We start from the raw sequence: 16,732 nt of genomic DNA on the forward strand, positions 1-16,732 counted from the left end.
CTCTAAGATCAGACGGAATATGGGAAATCTCGTTGTAGTGGCGCGTTGATAAAGTACTTTTGTACGAAACGCCAGTGTATAATTTTGTATTAAAACATCGCTGAACAACACCATTTTGTTCAATTACTTTTCACTTTTTACCATGCGATGTTACGTGGGCCTCTTAACTTTTTCTGCACCAAATAATGAGATTTATATATTTTCTAAGACATTAGATCTGTTTAATAATTTATTTTATTCAAAAAGAAAAACGTCAAGTGTTCAAACTTTAAAGCTCTTTTTCTCGAAACAGCAATTTTAATTTCAAGTTAGATCATTTTACCAAATCAGGGCCGAATTAGGCTGTTTAGCTTAATCATGTGAAGTGACCTCTTGAAATGATATCACACTGATCAGACTGATCTTTATGTTATTACAGTGAGGCCCACATAAAATGTTCAACACAAATTGAACGATGTTATAACTTGGAGGGCTAACAAACCAACACCTCCAAATTCGACTGACGTGTGTACAACGTGGGATGCTATGAGGAAATTGAACACTCGTTGTCTGATCATGCATGTGTTTATGGTTCGGATAGCGGTTACTTAGCAGCTCTCGTTCCGCTTGGGTTTATTGAATACACTCTATATATAGTCATCAATATGTCGTTTCAGTCCCTGGCTGAACTACTAAAGTATTGGGTTCAGCTATTAATTTTTTAAATAAATCTTTTACCCTATGCAGCTGATTGGGGTGGTTACGGGTCGTTAATACCACTAACCGCGAAATGAGGATATCCAACTAGTTTGCCCCGCAGGGCTACAAAGAACCGCTAACCGCGAAATATGGATATCCAACTAGTTTGCCCCTCGAAGCTTCAAAAAACCACTCATCGCGAAATATGGATATCCAACTAGTTTGCCCCGCAGGGCTACAAAGAACCATTAACCGCGAAATATGGATATCCAACTAGTTCGCCTCGCATGGCTACAAAGAACCACTTACCGCGCAATATTTTTACCTCAAAAAAAGAATTAATATCTACCAAAAAACGTTTCAAAACGTAAAAAGGGACCAAGTTTAAAAATTATTTCCTGTGTGGCTTTTCACCCTTTTTAAACTTGGTCCCATTTATGAAAGTTTCTAAAGACCCATACGAAGTCATCTTTAGGCTACTTGTTTGTTTTCTTAGTTGTCAGTGTTCATTTTGTAGAGTAAATTAATTAATGTTCGTGCTTGATTGAAGTTTTTCCGTAAAGACGTTATAATGTATTTTGATTTAAGCAAAAGTAGCAAATACTCACTTTGTTAAATTCGTCATCGTCTTGTGCGATTCTGCGCCTTATGCACAGATGTAGGGCCTATATATAGCAGGTTGACAGACAGTCAATTTGCTAAGTATATATAATACTCTGCTACTCTTTATGAACACGTCAAAAACACACAATATAATGAAACTTAAACCTTCAAATGTTTTTGATAATACATAGCCGCTTTCGAACAGTCTTAAACCTAATTGTTGCATGTAGAAATTAGGACTCATTCTTCATGTTATTACGGTACTACTTTACTGAATGGGACCAACTTTAAAAAAGGGTGAAAAGCCACACAGGAAAGAATTTTTAAACTTGGCCCCTTTTTACGTTTTGAAACGTTTTTTGGTAGATCCCTTTTGCTTTTACTTCCTGCACATGAACTCATACATTTTCGCAAACAAAATTTGCATAAGGTAATCAAAATAAACAAAACAATTATTGAACCTATACAGACAGTTATCAAAACGTCTATCAAGAGATATTGATAGGTATCAAGATCAAGTGCAGCAGATCGTAGATGGCGCGCTCCACCGTGATGTAATACATACTCCATCAAATCAGTACACCAGTCTATAAATGATTATCTATCGTTGTCCCAGGTATGTGACTGGACACTACGAATCAGCCGTAAAGTCGGCCCCCGGTCAATTTCGTTTTATTTCGTGTTTAGAAAATATATATCATAAGCTTTAAAATAGTATATCATTTGACTTCAAACGATATCCAGAAGCGGGGTTGTGGTTTGTTGAACTCTGCTCCTTCAACAAAATGGTAACCTTTTTCGGTTCTACGTGTGTCTCTTTTTCCACATTGCTGGTAATAAAGTCATAATTGGCGGTCATTTCAAATCATCCCCAAGTCAACGAGGTTCAGGAATGTCCTCTCATTGTTATTATTGTTTATACATACCTAGACAAAATACAATGCAATTGTAACCCACCGCTTGAACAGGATTTAGCCAGAGCAAACAAAGACTAGAGCTATTTAATGATTAGATTATTATCCTCTTCAGCAATAGGATTATTGATTGGTTTAAACGCTATCAAATGAGAAACATGTCGCCCCTAATTGAGACACTTATGAATACGACCTGCATGCACATTTTTTGCACTGTATCTCAGAATACAATTTGCCGAGTTTACGGCTCATTCGTAGTGTCCACTCACATATTATACAGACCGCGACATAATTAAGGTTCCAGTTATAAATACCCCTGTATATCCCAAACAAAGACAAATATATAAAACAAGCAGCCAGTACCTGTACCCTTTAGCTCTGATTTAAGACATCATTTGTTGAAATTGGTTGAGAATTTTAAAAACTGTGATCTAAAACCTAAGGAAGGAACGAAATCAAAAGTTGTACTTTAATGTGCTAATCAAAGGTAAGAGATGTTTGGTGACCAAATCTTTGGAACAAAAGGTTTTTGGTATATCTGAAGGATATTGAACACATTTGGCTTGGGCTACCCTCTTCAAAATGTCGGGCATTTTTGGTAGGGGTCAATTAAGGTCAAACAGAAGTCAAAATTATAAAATATCCCAATTCTTTTTTAAAATATAGCTAATTACTAGTCTGGTCATAAGGAACCTAAAACTGTATAGTTTGCTATAATTATCTGCGACCTTTATTCACGACGCTCAACGCTACGGGCAGAAATCTGACAAGAGTCACACACTTTCGGCTGGGTGCAATTTTACTAATACGGTTAAGATTTTCCAATTTCAATGATTTGGTGTCTAGTTATGTTATGTTATGTTTTCTGACATGGCAAATTCAACTGAACAACTTAATTGCCAGTTCGTTTTCCAAGAAGTTCGTCAAATAGACGACAGATATAAATAATGGATAAATGAAGCAATAAGACAACATCATGAACAGGGACGAGGGGCAATACAATCTTAGTCACGCATTTGACGAACTTCTTGTCTTGGAAAACAAAGTCGGAACCGCCTTGGTGATCAACCAGTATCATCTGCGGTAAACAGAAGATCATCACAACAACAATAGTGTTGAGAAAGAATTCTGCTAGACTTTAAAACGTCCACAGTGAGTACTGAGTACTAATTTATTTGGACTAGAAATATATATGAAATTTCTTCAATTAAATTTTGACTTCTGTGTAGACTTCGACCCTTGAATTCTCGGAATGCACAGGATGCACACTGGGCAACACACATTATTATACGTAAAATAAAGCAACAACATTATTAGTCATACCCACACTTGTCATGCCCAACTTTACGGTAATGTCACATATTGAACAAAAAGTGCTATATTTCGCGGTGAAGATGCTATTATACTATAGATAAAGACATTTTGTACCTGTTTTAATATCTTCCCAACGGAAAGTAAAAACATGCAAAAAGAAACACGTGGCAGAAACAAATTAGAAATTTGGGACACCAAAGTTTACGGCCGAATTTCCAATGGAAACGGAATAGTCCAATGGTAACCAAAATGGTGGTGCAGGTAAGAATCCATCTTGGTCATACACTGGACAATTCTTAAAAGTACACGGATAGTCCCTCCATAGATAGCGGATAGCAACAGGATCAAGGTTTTCGCAGGTATAGTTCATCCTTATGGAATGCAGACCAGTCAGAGCTGTCACAGTAGTATCCATCCAGGTATCATTTTCTTGGCATTCAGTATAATTAGAACAACATACCTGGGAGAATGAAATTCAACAAAAAATGTAAAACAATAAGTTTTATCAACTTTTGTAATATCCCAGCAAACACGAAACGTTTTCGACATCATTCGCAAAAAGTTATAAAAGGTTGTCAGAAAACGTTTAAATGTCGGGTTATATAAAGGGTATATATATTAAGAGTATAAAACGTTTTCATAACCTTAAAAAACATTTTTTGATAATCTACTGCTCAGCAAACAAAAATGTTTTACAGAAAACGTTTAAATGTCGGGTTATATAAATGGTATAAAAAACGTTTTAATAACATTCCAAAAACATTCTTGAAAACTTGATACAAAACTTTCTAAATAGAATGTTATTTTGGGGTTGAAAAAATATTTTGCGAAAAATGTTTGCTCAAAATATTTTCAATAACGTTTTAAAAACGTTTTCATGACCTTTATATAACCCGACATTTAAATGTTATTAAAAGGTTTGAAAAAAAACATTTTAAGAACATTTCTGTGTTTGCTGGGTTCAAATATTTCAACATAATGTTATTAAAGTATTGACACAATATTTGGCAAAAATGTTTGCAAAAATAGTTTACAATAACATTTTTTGAAAACATTTCAAAATATTGTTGAAGTGTGTTTTCATACAAAACGTTTTAAAACGTTATCATGACCTTTATATAACCCGACATTTTAATGTTATTAAAACGTTTTTACCTAAACCAAAAGCCAAAATATAACTTATTTAAAACGTTTTTAAAACGTTTTTGTGTTTGCTGGGTAGCCAATGGCCCAAATTGCCACACATTGATATACCATTTATACCCTCATGCTATTTACTTAATTCAGAGACATGAATTTCTGTCAAGGGACCTTCGTTTGCTTTAGTTGATCCCAACATCAAAGGTGGCGCAGCATTTTGAAAGTTGATAGCTAGAATTTCTCCTGGTGTATTCATACCATATTATTGACCAGTTATGATGTGAAAATAAATAAATATCAAAATGGGATTAAATATCAGTGCTCAGTGCATGATAGAGTAAGCCCAGCAAACACAAAAACGTTTTACAATAGCATTAAAATGTCGGGTTATATAAAGGTCATGGAAACACACTACAACAATATTTTTAAAATGTGTTCAAAAAGGTAATGTCAATTATTTTTGCAAACATTTTTTTCCAAATATTTTGTCAACACTTAAATAACATTATGTTAAAATATTTGCACCCAGCAAACACATAAATGTTCTTAAAATGGTTTTTTTAAACGTTTTAATAACATTTAAATGTTGAGTTATAAAAGGTCATACAAACAAATATTTTGGGCAAACATTTCTCAAAATATTTTTTCAACTCCAAAATAACATTCTGTTTAGAATGGTTTGTATCAAGTTTTCAAAAATGTTTTTGGAATGTTATTAAAACGTTTTATACCCTTTATATAACCCGACAGTTAAACGTTTTCTGTAAAACATTTTGTGTTTGCTGGGCAGTAGATTATCAAAAAACATTTTTTAAAGTTATGAAAACGTTTTATACCCTTTATATCACCCGACATTTAAACGTTTTCTGACAACCTTTTATAACCTTTTGCGAATGATGTCGAAAACGTTTTGTGTTTGCTGGGAAGACCATTAAGACTAGACGTTATGACACAGTGTCATCGCCCAGATATCTTCATGGCAGAAATCACCATGGTAGGTTGAATCCACAGCCACGCATGGCCATTTTGTTCCGACCTTTGAGACGCATAATGAGCCGAGGGACATCTGACTAAGGCTACTGACAACAGCCAGGATGACCTCTCTGTGTGTGAGTGAGCATGTATACGCCACTACGAGGTCAATGGTCATATGCTTTTAGACTGCTTGCACGAGTGAGTGCAGCTAGCCTATGCTGCACTATAGTTCGGCACATATAAAAATCAGAATATTTTTGTCAGTTTTTGAGTTCAAGACGCACGCTTCTTTCTCAAGACGCTAGCTAACGAACACGTATATTCAAGTGCAAGGAACCAAATCTGGCTTCTTTAGACTAAATCATAACAATCATTTTCTCCCCCTGTATCCAAAGATTTATTGTATAATATCAAATCGTGCATAGCACATTCACGTATATCAATCTCGGGTATTCATTTCAGTGTCTCTGCTGTATAATGTAATTATTAACCGGGCGATGTCGGTGTGTATGAGTGACCAGACACTCATACCCTTATGATTTAAAATTGTTACTACAAAGATTAAAGGTTAATAAAGCTTTCTTGATAAGAAATTGACCCCTGCATTAAAGCCCCGATTAAAGCATGATATTCCGGGATGAGATGCCACAATGGAATTTTACCACATTCCAAATGTATGTATCAGAGGCACGAGGTTCAGGGGAAGAAGGGCAAGGGTTATTATACATGGCTTGGTTGGAGCCCGGGTTTGGAGCTCGTCTGCTGAAAGTGGTATGTGAATATAAGATCAGGGAAAAACTTAGTTCCCCTTTTACTGGCTATTCATGGGAAAATTTTAAAGAAATTTTAAGGAAATGTCCACAATATGTGTTTAAACTAACGTCATCATTAAGCTACAATCCTGGCTTGAACATAGGTGCTCTCATCAAAGAAGCTGTCTGCATTTAGATTGGGGTATTTCTAAATCCAATGAGGAATGCAGTTTCCTCTTCTTTTTTGCTCCGAACTTTTACATTCATAAACACATAATGAAATATTTTCACAGATTTAAAGTGTTAATTACACAATTCTTCAAACAAATACTTTTAAAACATAATCTATCGACTTTTTTTCGTTAAAAAAATGGGGGACGGACGAGACAAATGCGCCCGCAAAAGGTTTGCGCATGGCAATTTCGAGATATACTATTTTTGGCCTTATCATATAATATGGTTTTATTAGACACAGATTAATAACACCATTAGTTATTCTTCAAAGTTAGTTACCTCAAATGTGTTGTTGAGGGGTCCTACTAGACGAATGGGTCCACTACCCTTATTATTATATTGCACATCAATGGTTTTTCTTGACTGTCTACATTGAATTTAGTTGGGAATGGTCCTTGGTATATCAGTCCTTTCTCCTGGTATGCTACGGCCCTAGCAGCTTGGACAAGACGTGCTGCTACATCTTGTTTATGTCGTGGATGGATTCTGTTCAAACAAATTATGTTTATACAAGTTTCAGTTCATAATGTGGCTTTGGTATGGCGGAAATAGGTAGTAATCGTACAGGTCTGGGGTGGTGGGTCTTTGGGAGCTGACGGCATACCGGTAAAAGAGGGGTCTTTTGGAGTTGTAAAAAGTCAAATTCAAGGGTCTTTCTTGGCTCTCTGCTTGAAAATTGCCTGAATCGTGATGAATTAGCAACAGGGGTCTTTCAGGGGAGCATATCCGTACGGTCATTTGTGTTGAGTGCCTCCGGGGTCCTAGTTCTCTAATACCCTTCAAAAATGTTTTATGACTTTAAAAAAATTACCAGATTTTTGGCTAAATATGAAAGGCAATTGCCATTCTAATCTATATATCAGTTTAAACTCATTATCACTCTGAATATTTTTGTAGGAGCAAAAATAATAAAAAAAATCGCAAAAAACCCTCTACTCTACCCCCGGGCAAGGTGTGGACTAAAATGTGTTCTTTAAAATAAGCTCAATGGATGAACTTACGATTAGCGCAAGCCGTTTCAGGGTTTAGTTTATTTGACTGAGCATTTTAGTACACCGGGATAAAAATCTGTCGGGGAGAGGGTTGGTACAACTCGTCAACTCCCCCTTGTGGTAAAACGAGTGTTTAGTGTCCATGATGACAGTGATATCTACCTACAATTTCTTTCAAATATTCTTGTGTCTTATGTGGCACCACGCTAAAGAATAATAACATACTTACGCTCCATAGGGTGATTCTGGATCTGAGAGATCTAATGCTACAGCCATGAAGACATTAGGCATGCCAGCATTAGGTACATAACCTACATCGTTTGTCTGATGCCACCTGATGACTGGATAGTTGTTGATCACCCCAAACTGTGGTGCCGATGATGTACTTATCTACAGAGAGAATATTTTGTTTTATAAGTAAAAGTCCCATATTTAATATTTGGAACTACAGCAACCTCATTCTAAAATTCACCCTGTAGACCACTATCAGGCATGGATTACCGTATCATGCCCTACTTTGAGAGTCCTGTTTACATTTAAGCCAAAACTGTTCAGATTTGAGACGTTGCAATATTCCAACTTTCCAAATTCCTGTCACAACGGCATCAGCTCTTCTGTCGTGACCCACAAAAACCATGACATCCGCGCTCGGCGAGATCCATCCAGTTCTTCTTCACTCAAAATCTGAACTTGTAGCACTGTAGGAAATCTCCATCGCCATACTTTGTAATACTCCCTGCGTAACCAGCTTAATCATTATAAGGAAGCTTTCCCTATTTCAAGATACATGATTATAAAGGGTGCATCACAATACCTGAATACAACAATGACGAATTGCCAAAGTTCATTTTGGAAATTTGTATTTGTCGTTTCAAATGAAGCCGAAGATGATGTTTCTTCTAAACGAAACTACTAGAATGTCATAGTCAGATATTTGGTTATAATATACTGTACTAGTGGTTTGCTTTAAAAGAATCGTCATCTTTGGTTTCGTTTCAAATGATGACGACAAATTTCCAAAATGTACTTGGTCATTATTGTATTCAGGTATTCATATCATCATGTAATAGTGAATCTATCGATTTAGTATAGGCTAAATGATAAGGATCGACGGTCGACCAAGCATCACTGGTCGATCGAAAGATCGAAGACATTTGGGCTCTATTGCCTATAATAATGAATTGGTCCCCTTTGACTCTTATGTTAAGATTTACACTTATCATCTTCATGAACACAATCCGGCATTTTCTATCAGCATACCTGTACAAATCCAAAAGGAAATAATGGGTTGGTTTGTTGTGAGGATCCTGCATACCACTTCTGTCTCCAGTCACTTATCATAGCTTGAAAAAAACAGCTATAAGTGTCTGTACCTATCAAAGTGTTGGATTCACCTACAATGAGCAACAACATCAAGAATAAGTAGAGAAATTTTACAATTTTATCATAGCAAAATATTTTAGGCGTTGTAATACTATCCGATACCAATAGCGGGGTTTTGATACTGGTATCTGGATAGCACTGGGATTGTGTTGCACATGCAAATTTGTTGCCCATGTATAAATGGACATAATACTATCTGGATATCTGCTGTAAGTGTCGGGATCAATTCACCAACTGGAAAAGTCTCCGTGCTTTGAATGCTGAGAATTCCCGATGATATTCATGAAGGCCGATGGTTCGATTTACAATATGTCTAATAAATCACTAGGCTACGTATTGCGTGCCTATATGCCTTCGCGTTTTGTAAGTGGCACTCGAAGTATTTCGATAAGTCGATACTTGAAGGAGTGATAACTCGATCAATTGCCGTTTTGAAGTCAAATCTGCTACTTGCTATCCGATTTTATGATACTACAGTTACAAAATTGTCTCCAAAATATGCAGTTCGGGAGCTTCATATCTGCAGTGACTGCAGACTTTAAACTGCCGAAAACGGATATCGTATCAGATTTCGGGGACTTTGCCTGTTGGTGATTGGTCTGTATCTCTTTAGTTTATGATCAGGATAGTATGCGAATTTACTCCTCATGAGGGGGGGGGGGCGGTCTATTGCTCCAGATGGAATCGCAAGAGAGTACCCCCGGCCTATTGGCCTTTCAATCATCTCCTCCATAATTGTCTTTGTATTTTTATGTTTTGATGTGTATTTTGTTGTTTTTTATTATGGAAATAAAGATTCAAGATTCAAAGGCCTACTATCACTAAATAGTAAGCATGCATAATGCTCTCAAGGATCTGTTGCTGCCACATATTATAGAACCTCAACAATCAAACAAACGAAGCCAAACATGAGAAGCAAATAAGTGACCACTCACCTTGGTACCATATAGCACCTTTGATGGTCATGTTGACAAATGGATGAATCATCGCATTCCACAAAACAGTGTCATTTTTAAAATATGGTTTATATTCAAAATACTTGTAGCGAAACGTCGAAATTCATCACAACAAGAAGCAGAGTGTTAGTTATGGTGGTATATGTGTGACGGGATGTGGGCAAACCCCGCGCAGTACAGCCCCGCTACGGCCTCGCTACAGCCTCGCGGCAAGAATGATGTATGTTGCTTTTCGTGAGTGACTCGAACACCTCAAACTCAACCGGCTAAGGGCTCTTCTATGAGATGGAATTTTAACCAAAACGTACAAAAACATTAATTCCTGAATAAAATTTAGACAGACACACACACACCCACCCACCCCTACACCCCTACACCCCGACAGACACCCTGACAGACAGACACACAGTTTGTTTAGTGACGAGGGAGCACAAAGCCGGCTTGGACAGAGACCGGACGCCATGATCTTCAACAAGATTTTGTCACTTTACCAAACCCTATCAATATCAAAATAAGTGTAACAATCTCTGTAGTGACTAAAGAAGACCTGAAGATCATGTAGATGTACTTCGCAAGCTACCAAGCTCTGCAAATTAATAATAAGGCTTGTGACTGTTGTTTTAAATATAGGCCTACTATATGTACAATAAACTATATGTTTGCCATGTGTATTCTCACCTGCTTTTTGTAACATCAGCCTTTGCAGCATTTTCCACACAAGAATTTATCACATCTGGTGAGGACCACGGTTGTATTGGAGTGTTACCCCAGTTAATGGAGATCATTCCCATTGGGACCTTGTATGTGTCATATAAGTCTCGTCCATAGAACCAGCACACAGCAGAAAAGTAGGTAAAATATTCGATGGCATTGACTCCTAGTGAATCTGTGTACAAGGAAAAGTCAAGAATAATCTTAGAATTCTTCATAGTTTGTGTGTAACTCGAACCATAACCGCTCTGAATCCTGTCAAACTCTACAGACTGTGTGCTTCCTCTTCAGTGGGCAACACGTAGGTTACCTCCGGCCACCCCAGGGCATTAGGGTTGGTCAGGCCCCGGTCAGGCCCATATGGTCAAAGGGTGACCACCAGAAATTTAGCCACCCCTTATGGAATGGGTGTATAAAGTCTTTGGGATATAAACCAGCAGCCCTGTCCTAGCTTCCAGCGCCTCCTGGTCTCCTCAACACGCCTGCCGCGTTAGCCCTCTCTTTTTTGCCACAACCACGACGAACGGGCAGTTGCGCACTACAGCAACGCTCCCCGTTAGCATGGGCATTAACCCTAACCGCCATGGATCCTACAAACCCTGCAGGCTGGTAGGGCGGGTAACATGAAACATTCTGTTGCAGGGGAGAAATAGTCTCGTAATTTTTTCCATTTAACATTCTGATAAAGGAGGAACAATGTCCAAAATTAATAAAAATTCAGTTACTCGTACCTGGATCTGGTTTTGCCCATGAATGATATAATGATGCTGCTGATTTTAAATCATAGTATGGTGTATATGACACTTTTTCTTTGACTGATAACACCCTCACGTTGGGATAATTGACAGATGCAGCCAATTCTGCTGTTCCATTCATTGCCTGAAATAGTATGCAAATATATGCAAATGAGATTTTATAGTACGACAGGTGCAAAATTATGAATTGCTTACAATATATTTTTTTTAATTTAATAAAATACCTGTAGTTATACCGATGGCAATTTACATGTGATCAATATATGAAAATTTGCATTAATATAAAGATAGAATTTCAAAATGACATCATTATCATCAGCCATTGTCGGTCTACTGCTTTACAAAAGCATCAGGTAGCTCTGTTTCTAGCGATGTTGAACCAATACTGTTCCCCAGTATTGGTCTATCTCGTCTCTCCATCTCTTGTATTGTTTTGGCCGGTCCTGTTTCCCACCATAGGTCTCCATACAGTAATTGCTGTTTTCCATCTGTTGTCTGTTCTGCTACTCATGTGACCTGCTCAATTCTATTTCCTGTGTTTAGCCGGTTCCAAGATGTCTTGAATCTTTATTTGTTCTCTAACCCATTTGTTTGTCTCCTTGCCTTGGTAGGAGATCGCTTACGTGTTTATGTTCCATGTTGTGATGTACCGCTTGTATAGCTCCTTTCCATTTTTGCTGTAGGCGTCCACGTCTCAGTTCCATATGTAATAGTTTGGGATACATTGATTGAGCAGTTTTTCTTTTCAAGCAAGTTGGTATATCTCCTCTCATGATGTTACTAGGTTTGTCATATTTCCTCCATCTAAGCTTAATTCTTCTCTTTACTTCCTGCTCTTGTACTTTTTCCGTCAAACTGATGGAACTGCTGTCCCAACATTGACTTCTTCTGTTGCACTCATTGACTATTGACTGACTATTGTTTGCTGGACATGGGCCTGCCAATATTTTTGTCTTCTGCACTTTCTTCTTGAGGACACATTCTTTACTAGCTTAAGCAAGCTCTCTGAGCACGGTTTCAATATTTTCCAGGCTCTAGCTCTGTTATGATGATCTGAGATAGTTGAACTCCTCTCGATTGATATTGACACCCTTTTTGTCCCACTGAAGTGATTGGAATATGCTTTCTGTGTAATGATATCTGAGTGTTTTTGTATTGTTGCAAGTGCAACTTTCAGATCTGGACCTCACTGCATTAAATTGACTGGTGTTTTATTGTTTTCTTATCTTATCAAATGAGGTGTCAAAATGCGCAGAAATAAATTCTGCTTCCAACGCATTTTACAGATTTGTAATGCAATAGGCCATTGTGAATAATTGCCATTATTTAAGGGGTTAGTTACTTTTTTTGAGATGTTTATAAATGATCAGTGTAGGAATTTAGTTATCTATGCCCGTGCAACGGGGCATAGATATTGTATTTGTTGCGTTTAGTTATCTATGCCCGTGCAACGGGGCATAGATATTGTATTTGTTGTGTTTAGTCTTCTCCTTCGTCTTCGCCTTCTTATCTATGCCCGTGCAACGGGGCATAGATATTGTATTTGTTGTGTTTAGTCTTCTCCTCCGTCTTCTCCTTCTCCTTTAGACCACTTCTTTGCACTCCTCTAGCTCAAGAACTAAAGTAGCCTCGGGGCCCATACTTGGTATAATGATGGCCCATGACCCCTAGAAATTTCCTGGTGTAGCCTCGACCCCAGAGGTCAAAGGTCATGGGCTACAGGGGGCAATATGTGTACAATTTGAAGCATCTCTAGCCCAAGAACTATAGCGCCCTCAGGGTTCATACTTAGTATAATGATGGCCCATGACCCCTAGAAGTAACTTATGGTAGCCACGGCCCCAGAGGTCAAAGGTCACAGGCTACAGGGGGCAATATGTGTAAATATTTAAAACCACTTTAGCTCAAGAACTATAGCGCCCTCAGGGTTCATGCTTTTTACAATGATGGCCCATGACCCTTAGATATTTCCTGCAGTAACATCGACCCCAGAGGTCAAAGGTCATGGGCTACAGTGAGCAATATGTGTAAAATTTCAAACAGCTCTAGCTCAAGAACTACAGCGCCCTCAGGGTTCATATTTGGTACAATGATGACCCATGACCCTTGATGTATTCTATATTAGCCGCCTCCCCGGAGGTCAAAGTTTTAAAATGCTTCAAATAGCAAAATAGGTACGACCTATTAACACAGTGTAGCGCAATAGGTAGTATTTTGTTAGCTACCTGTGTTTGCAATGATAACGGCCTGAATCGTACGTCAAGGAAACTGATCACTTGACAAAAAAAGGTTGTCATGATGGGATAAGGGGTGTGGTTGGCTAAGAGGTAGGGTATTATAGAGACTGTGATCCAGTCTGGTGGTATTTTAGAGAGAGTGAGGGTCTGATGGGGTATAAGAGAGAGTGAAGGCTTGGTAGGGTATTAGAGAGAGTGGGCCAGTCTGGTGGTGTTTTAGAGCGAGTGAGTGTCTGGTGGAGTATAGGAGAGAGAGAGAGAGTGAGGGTCTGGTGGGGTATTAGAGAGAGTATGGTCCAGTCTGGTGGTGTTTTAGAGATTGATGGTCTGATGGGATATAAGAGAGAGTGGAGGCTTGGTAGGGTATTAGAGAGAGAGAGAGAGAGAGAGAGAGACAGAGTGTGGGCCAGTCTGGTGGTGTTTTAGAGAAAGTGAGTGTATAGTGGAGTATAAGAGAGAGTGAAGGCTTGGTGGGGTATTAGAGAGAGTATGGGTCAGCCTGGTGGTGTTTTAGAGCGAGTGAGTGTCTGGTGGAGTATAAGAGAGAGTGAGGGTCTGGTGGGGTATTAGAGAGTATAGTCCAGTCTGGTGGTGTTTTAGAGAGAGTGATGGTCTGGTGGAGTATAAGAGAGAGTGAGGGTCTGGTGGGGTATAAGAGAGAGTGTGGTCCAGTCTGGTGGTGGTTTAGAGAGAGTGATGGTCTGAGGGGGTATAAGGGTGAGTCGATGCGTGGTAGGGTATTAGAGAGAGAGTGTAGGCCAGTCTGGTGGTGTTTTAGAGATAGTGAGTGTATAGTGGAGTATAAGAGAGAGTGAAGGCTTGGTGGGGTATTAGAGAGAGTATGGATCAGCCTTATGGTGTTTTAGAGCGAGTGAGTGTCTGGTGGAGTATAAGAGAGAGTGAGGGTATTAGAGAGAGAGTATGGGCAAGTCTGGTGGTGTTTTAGAGAGATTGATGGTCTGGTGGAGTATAAGAGAGAGTGAAGGTTTGGTAGGGTAATAGAAAGAGTATGGACCAGTCTGGTGGTGTTTTAGAGAGAGTGAGTGTATAGTGGAGAATAAGAGAGAGTGAAAGCTTGGTGGGGTATTAGAGAGAGTATGGGTCAGCCAGGTGATGTTTTAGAGCGAGTGAGTGTCTGATGGAGTATAAGAGAGAGTGAGGGTCTGATGGAGTATACGAGAGAGTGAAGGCTTGGTGTGGTATTAGAGAGAGTATGGGTAAGTCTGGTGATGTTTTAGAGCGAGTGAGTGTCTGATGGAGTATACGAGAGAGTGAGGGTCTGATGGAGTATACGAGAGAGTGAAGGCTTGGTGTGGTATTAGAGAGAGTATGGGTAAGTCTGGTGATGTTTTAGAGCGACAGAGTGTCTGTTGGAGTATAAGAGAGAGTGAGGGTCTGGTGGGGTATTAGAGAGAGTGAGGGTCTGGTGGGGTATTAGAGAGAGTGTGGTCCAGTCTTGTGGTGTTTCAGAGAGAGTGATGGTCTGGTGGAGTATAACAGAGAGTGAGGGTCTGATGGGGTATAAGAGAGAGTGTGGTCCAGTCTGGTGGTGTTTTAGAGAGAGAGTGGTGGTCTGATGGGGTATAAAAGAGAGTGAATGCTTGGTAGGGTATTAGAGAGAGTGTGGGCCAGTCCAGTGTTATGAGCATTACATGTATATCAAATGAAAGCTTAAAACAAGTGCTTTCACATGGTGCTCAACAAGTTTTCGTTTGTGAATAGGGGAAGGGGGTTAGGTGTGGTCACGGGCATAGATATTCGTGTTTGGTAAAACACATTACTGTGGCATCTAGTTCGTCTTCGCCTTCTTCTCCTTCTCAAGACCAGTCCTTTGCACTCCTCTAGCTCAAGAACGAAAGTAGCCTCGGGGCCCATACTTGGTATACTGATGGCCCATGACCCTAAGAATTTGCTAGGGTACCCCCGACCCCAGAGGTCAAAGGTCATGGGCTACAGGGGACAATATGTGTAAAATTTCAAACAGCTCTAGCTCAAGAACTATAGCGCCCTCAGGGTTCATACTTAGAATAATGATGACCCATGACCCTAAAAGTAACCTATGGTAGCCACGACCCCAGAGGTCAAAGGTCATAGGCTACAGGGAGCGATATGTGTAAACTTTTAAAACAGCTTTAGCTCAAGCGCCCTATAGCGCCCTCAGGGTTCATACTTGGTACAACGATGGCCCATGACCCTTAGATATTTTCTGCAGTAACATCGACCCCAGAGGTCAAAGGTCAAAAATTTCAAACAGCTCTAGCTCAAGAAATACAGCGCCCTCAGGGTTCATTATTGGTACAATGATGACCCATGACCCTTGATGTATTCTATATTAGCCGCATCCCCAGAGGTCAAAGTCTAAAGGCTTTAAAAAGCAAAATAGGTATCACCTATTAACACAGTGTAGCGCAATAGGTAGTATTTTGTTAGCTCCTTGTGTTTGCAATGATAAAGGTCTGAATCGTACGTCAAGGAAACTAATCACTTGACAAAAACTCCCTTAAAAGGGAATGTGTAGGCATTTTGATTTTTGATTTTGAACCACCTCAAAAGGTTGTCATGATGGGACAAGGGGTGTGTTTGTTTAAGGGGTGGGATATTAGAGAGAGTGTGGTCCAGTCTGGTGGTGTTTTAGAGAGAGTGAGGGTCTGATGGGGTATAAGAGAGTGAAGGCTTGGTAGGGTATTAGAGAGTGCGTGCCAGTCTGGTGGTGTTTTAGAGCGAGTGAATGTCTGGTGGAGTATAAGAGAGAGTGAGGGTCTGGTGGGGTATTAGAGAGAGTGTGTTCCAGTCGGGTGGTGTTTTAGAGAGAGTGTGTGTATAGTGAAGTATAAGAGAGAGTGAAGGCTTGGTGGGGTATTAGAGAGAGTATGGGTCAGTCTGGTGATGTTTTAGAGCGAGTGAGTGTCTGATGGAGTATAAGAGAGAGTGAGCGTCTGGTGGGGTATTAGAGAGAGTGAGGGTCTGGTGGGGTATTAGAGCGAGTGTGGTCCAGTCTTGTGATGTTTCAGAGAGAGTGGTGGTCTGGTGGAGTATAGGAGAGAGTGAGGGTCTGATGTGGTATAAGAGAGAGTGTGGTCTACTCTGG

General features: G+C 39.3%; 1 protein-coding gene across 1 annotated transcript in view; it reads right to left on the reverse strand.

Annotated features, from left to right (window-relative positions):
* Window positions 1-3,684: 3,684 nt before the first annotated feature.
* The window catches only part of LOC140136414 (sialate O-acetylesterase-like), a 29,627-nt gene continuing 16,579 nt past the window's right edge, over window positions 3,685-16,732 (reverse strand). The window contains 8 exon segments of the mRNA XM_072158139.1: window positions 3,685-3,969; window positions 6,890-6,966; window positions 6,969-7,096; window positions 7,832-7,992; window positions 8,863-8,996; window positions 9,921-10,023; window positions 10,634-10,827; window positions 11,384-11,531. Coding sequence (XP_072014240.1) covers window positions 3,688-3,969; window positions 6,890-6,966; window positions 6,969-7,096; window positions 7,832-7,992; window positions 8,863-8,996; window positions 9,921-10,023; window positions 10,634-10,827; window positions 11,384-11,531 — 1,227 coding nt within the window. The 3' untranslated portion in view covers window positions 3,685-3,687.

The sequence above is a fragment of the Amphiura filiformis genome, chromosome 16 (assembly GCF_039555335.1).
Source record: "Amphiura filiformis chromosome 16, Afil_fr2py, whole genome shotgun sequence".
NCBI lineage: Eukaryota > Metazoa > Echinodermata > Ophiuroidea > Amphilepidida > Amphiuridae > Amphiura > Amphiura filiformis.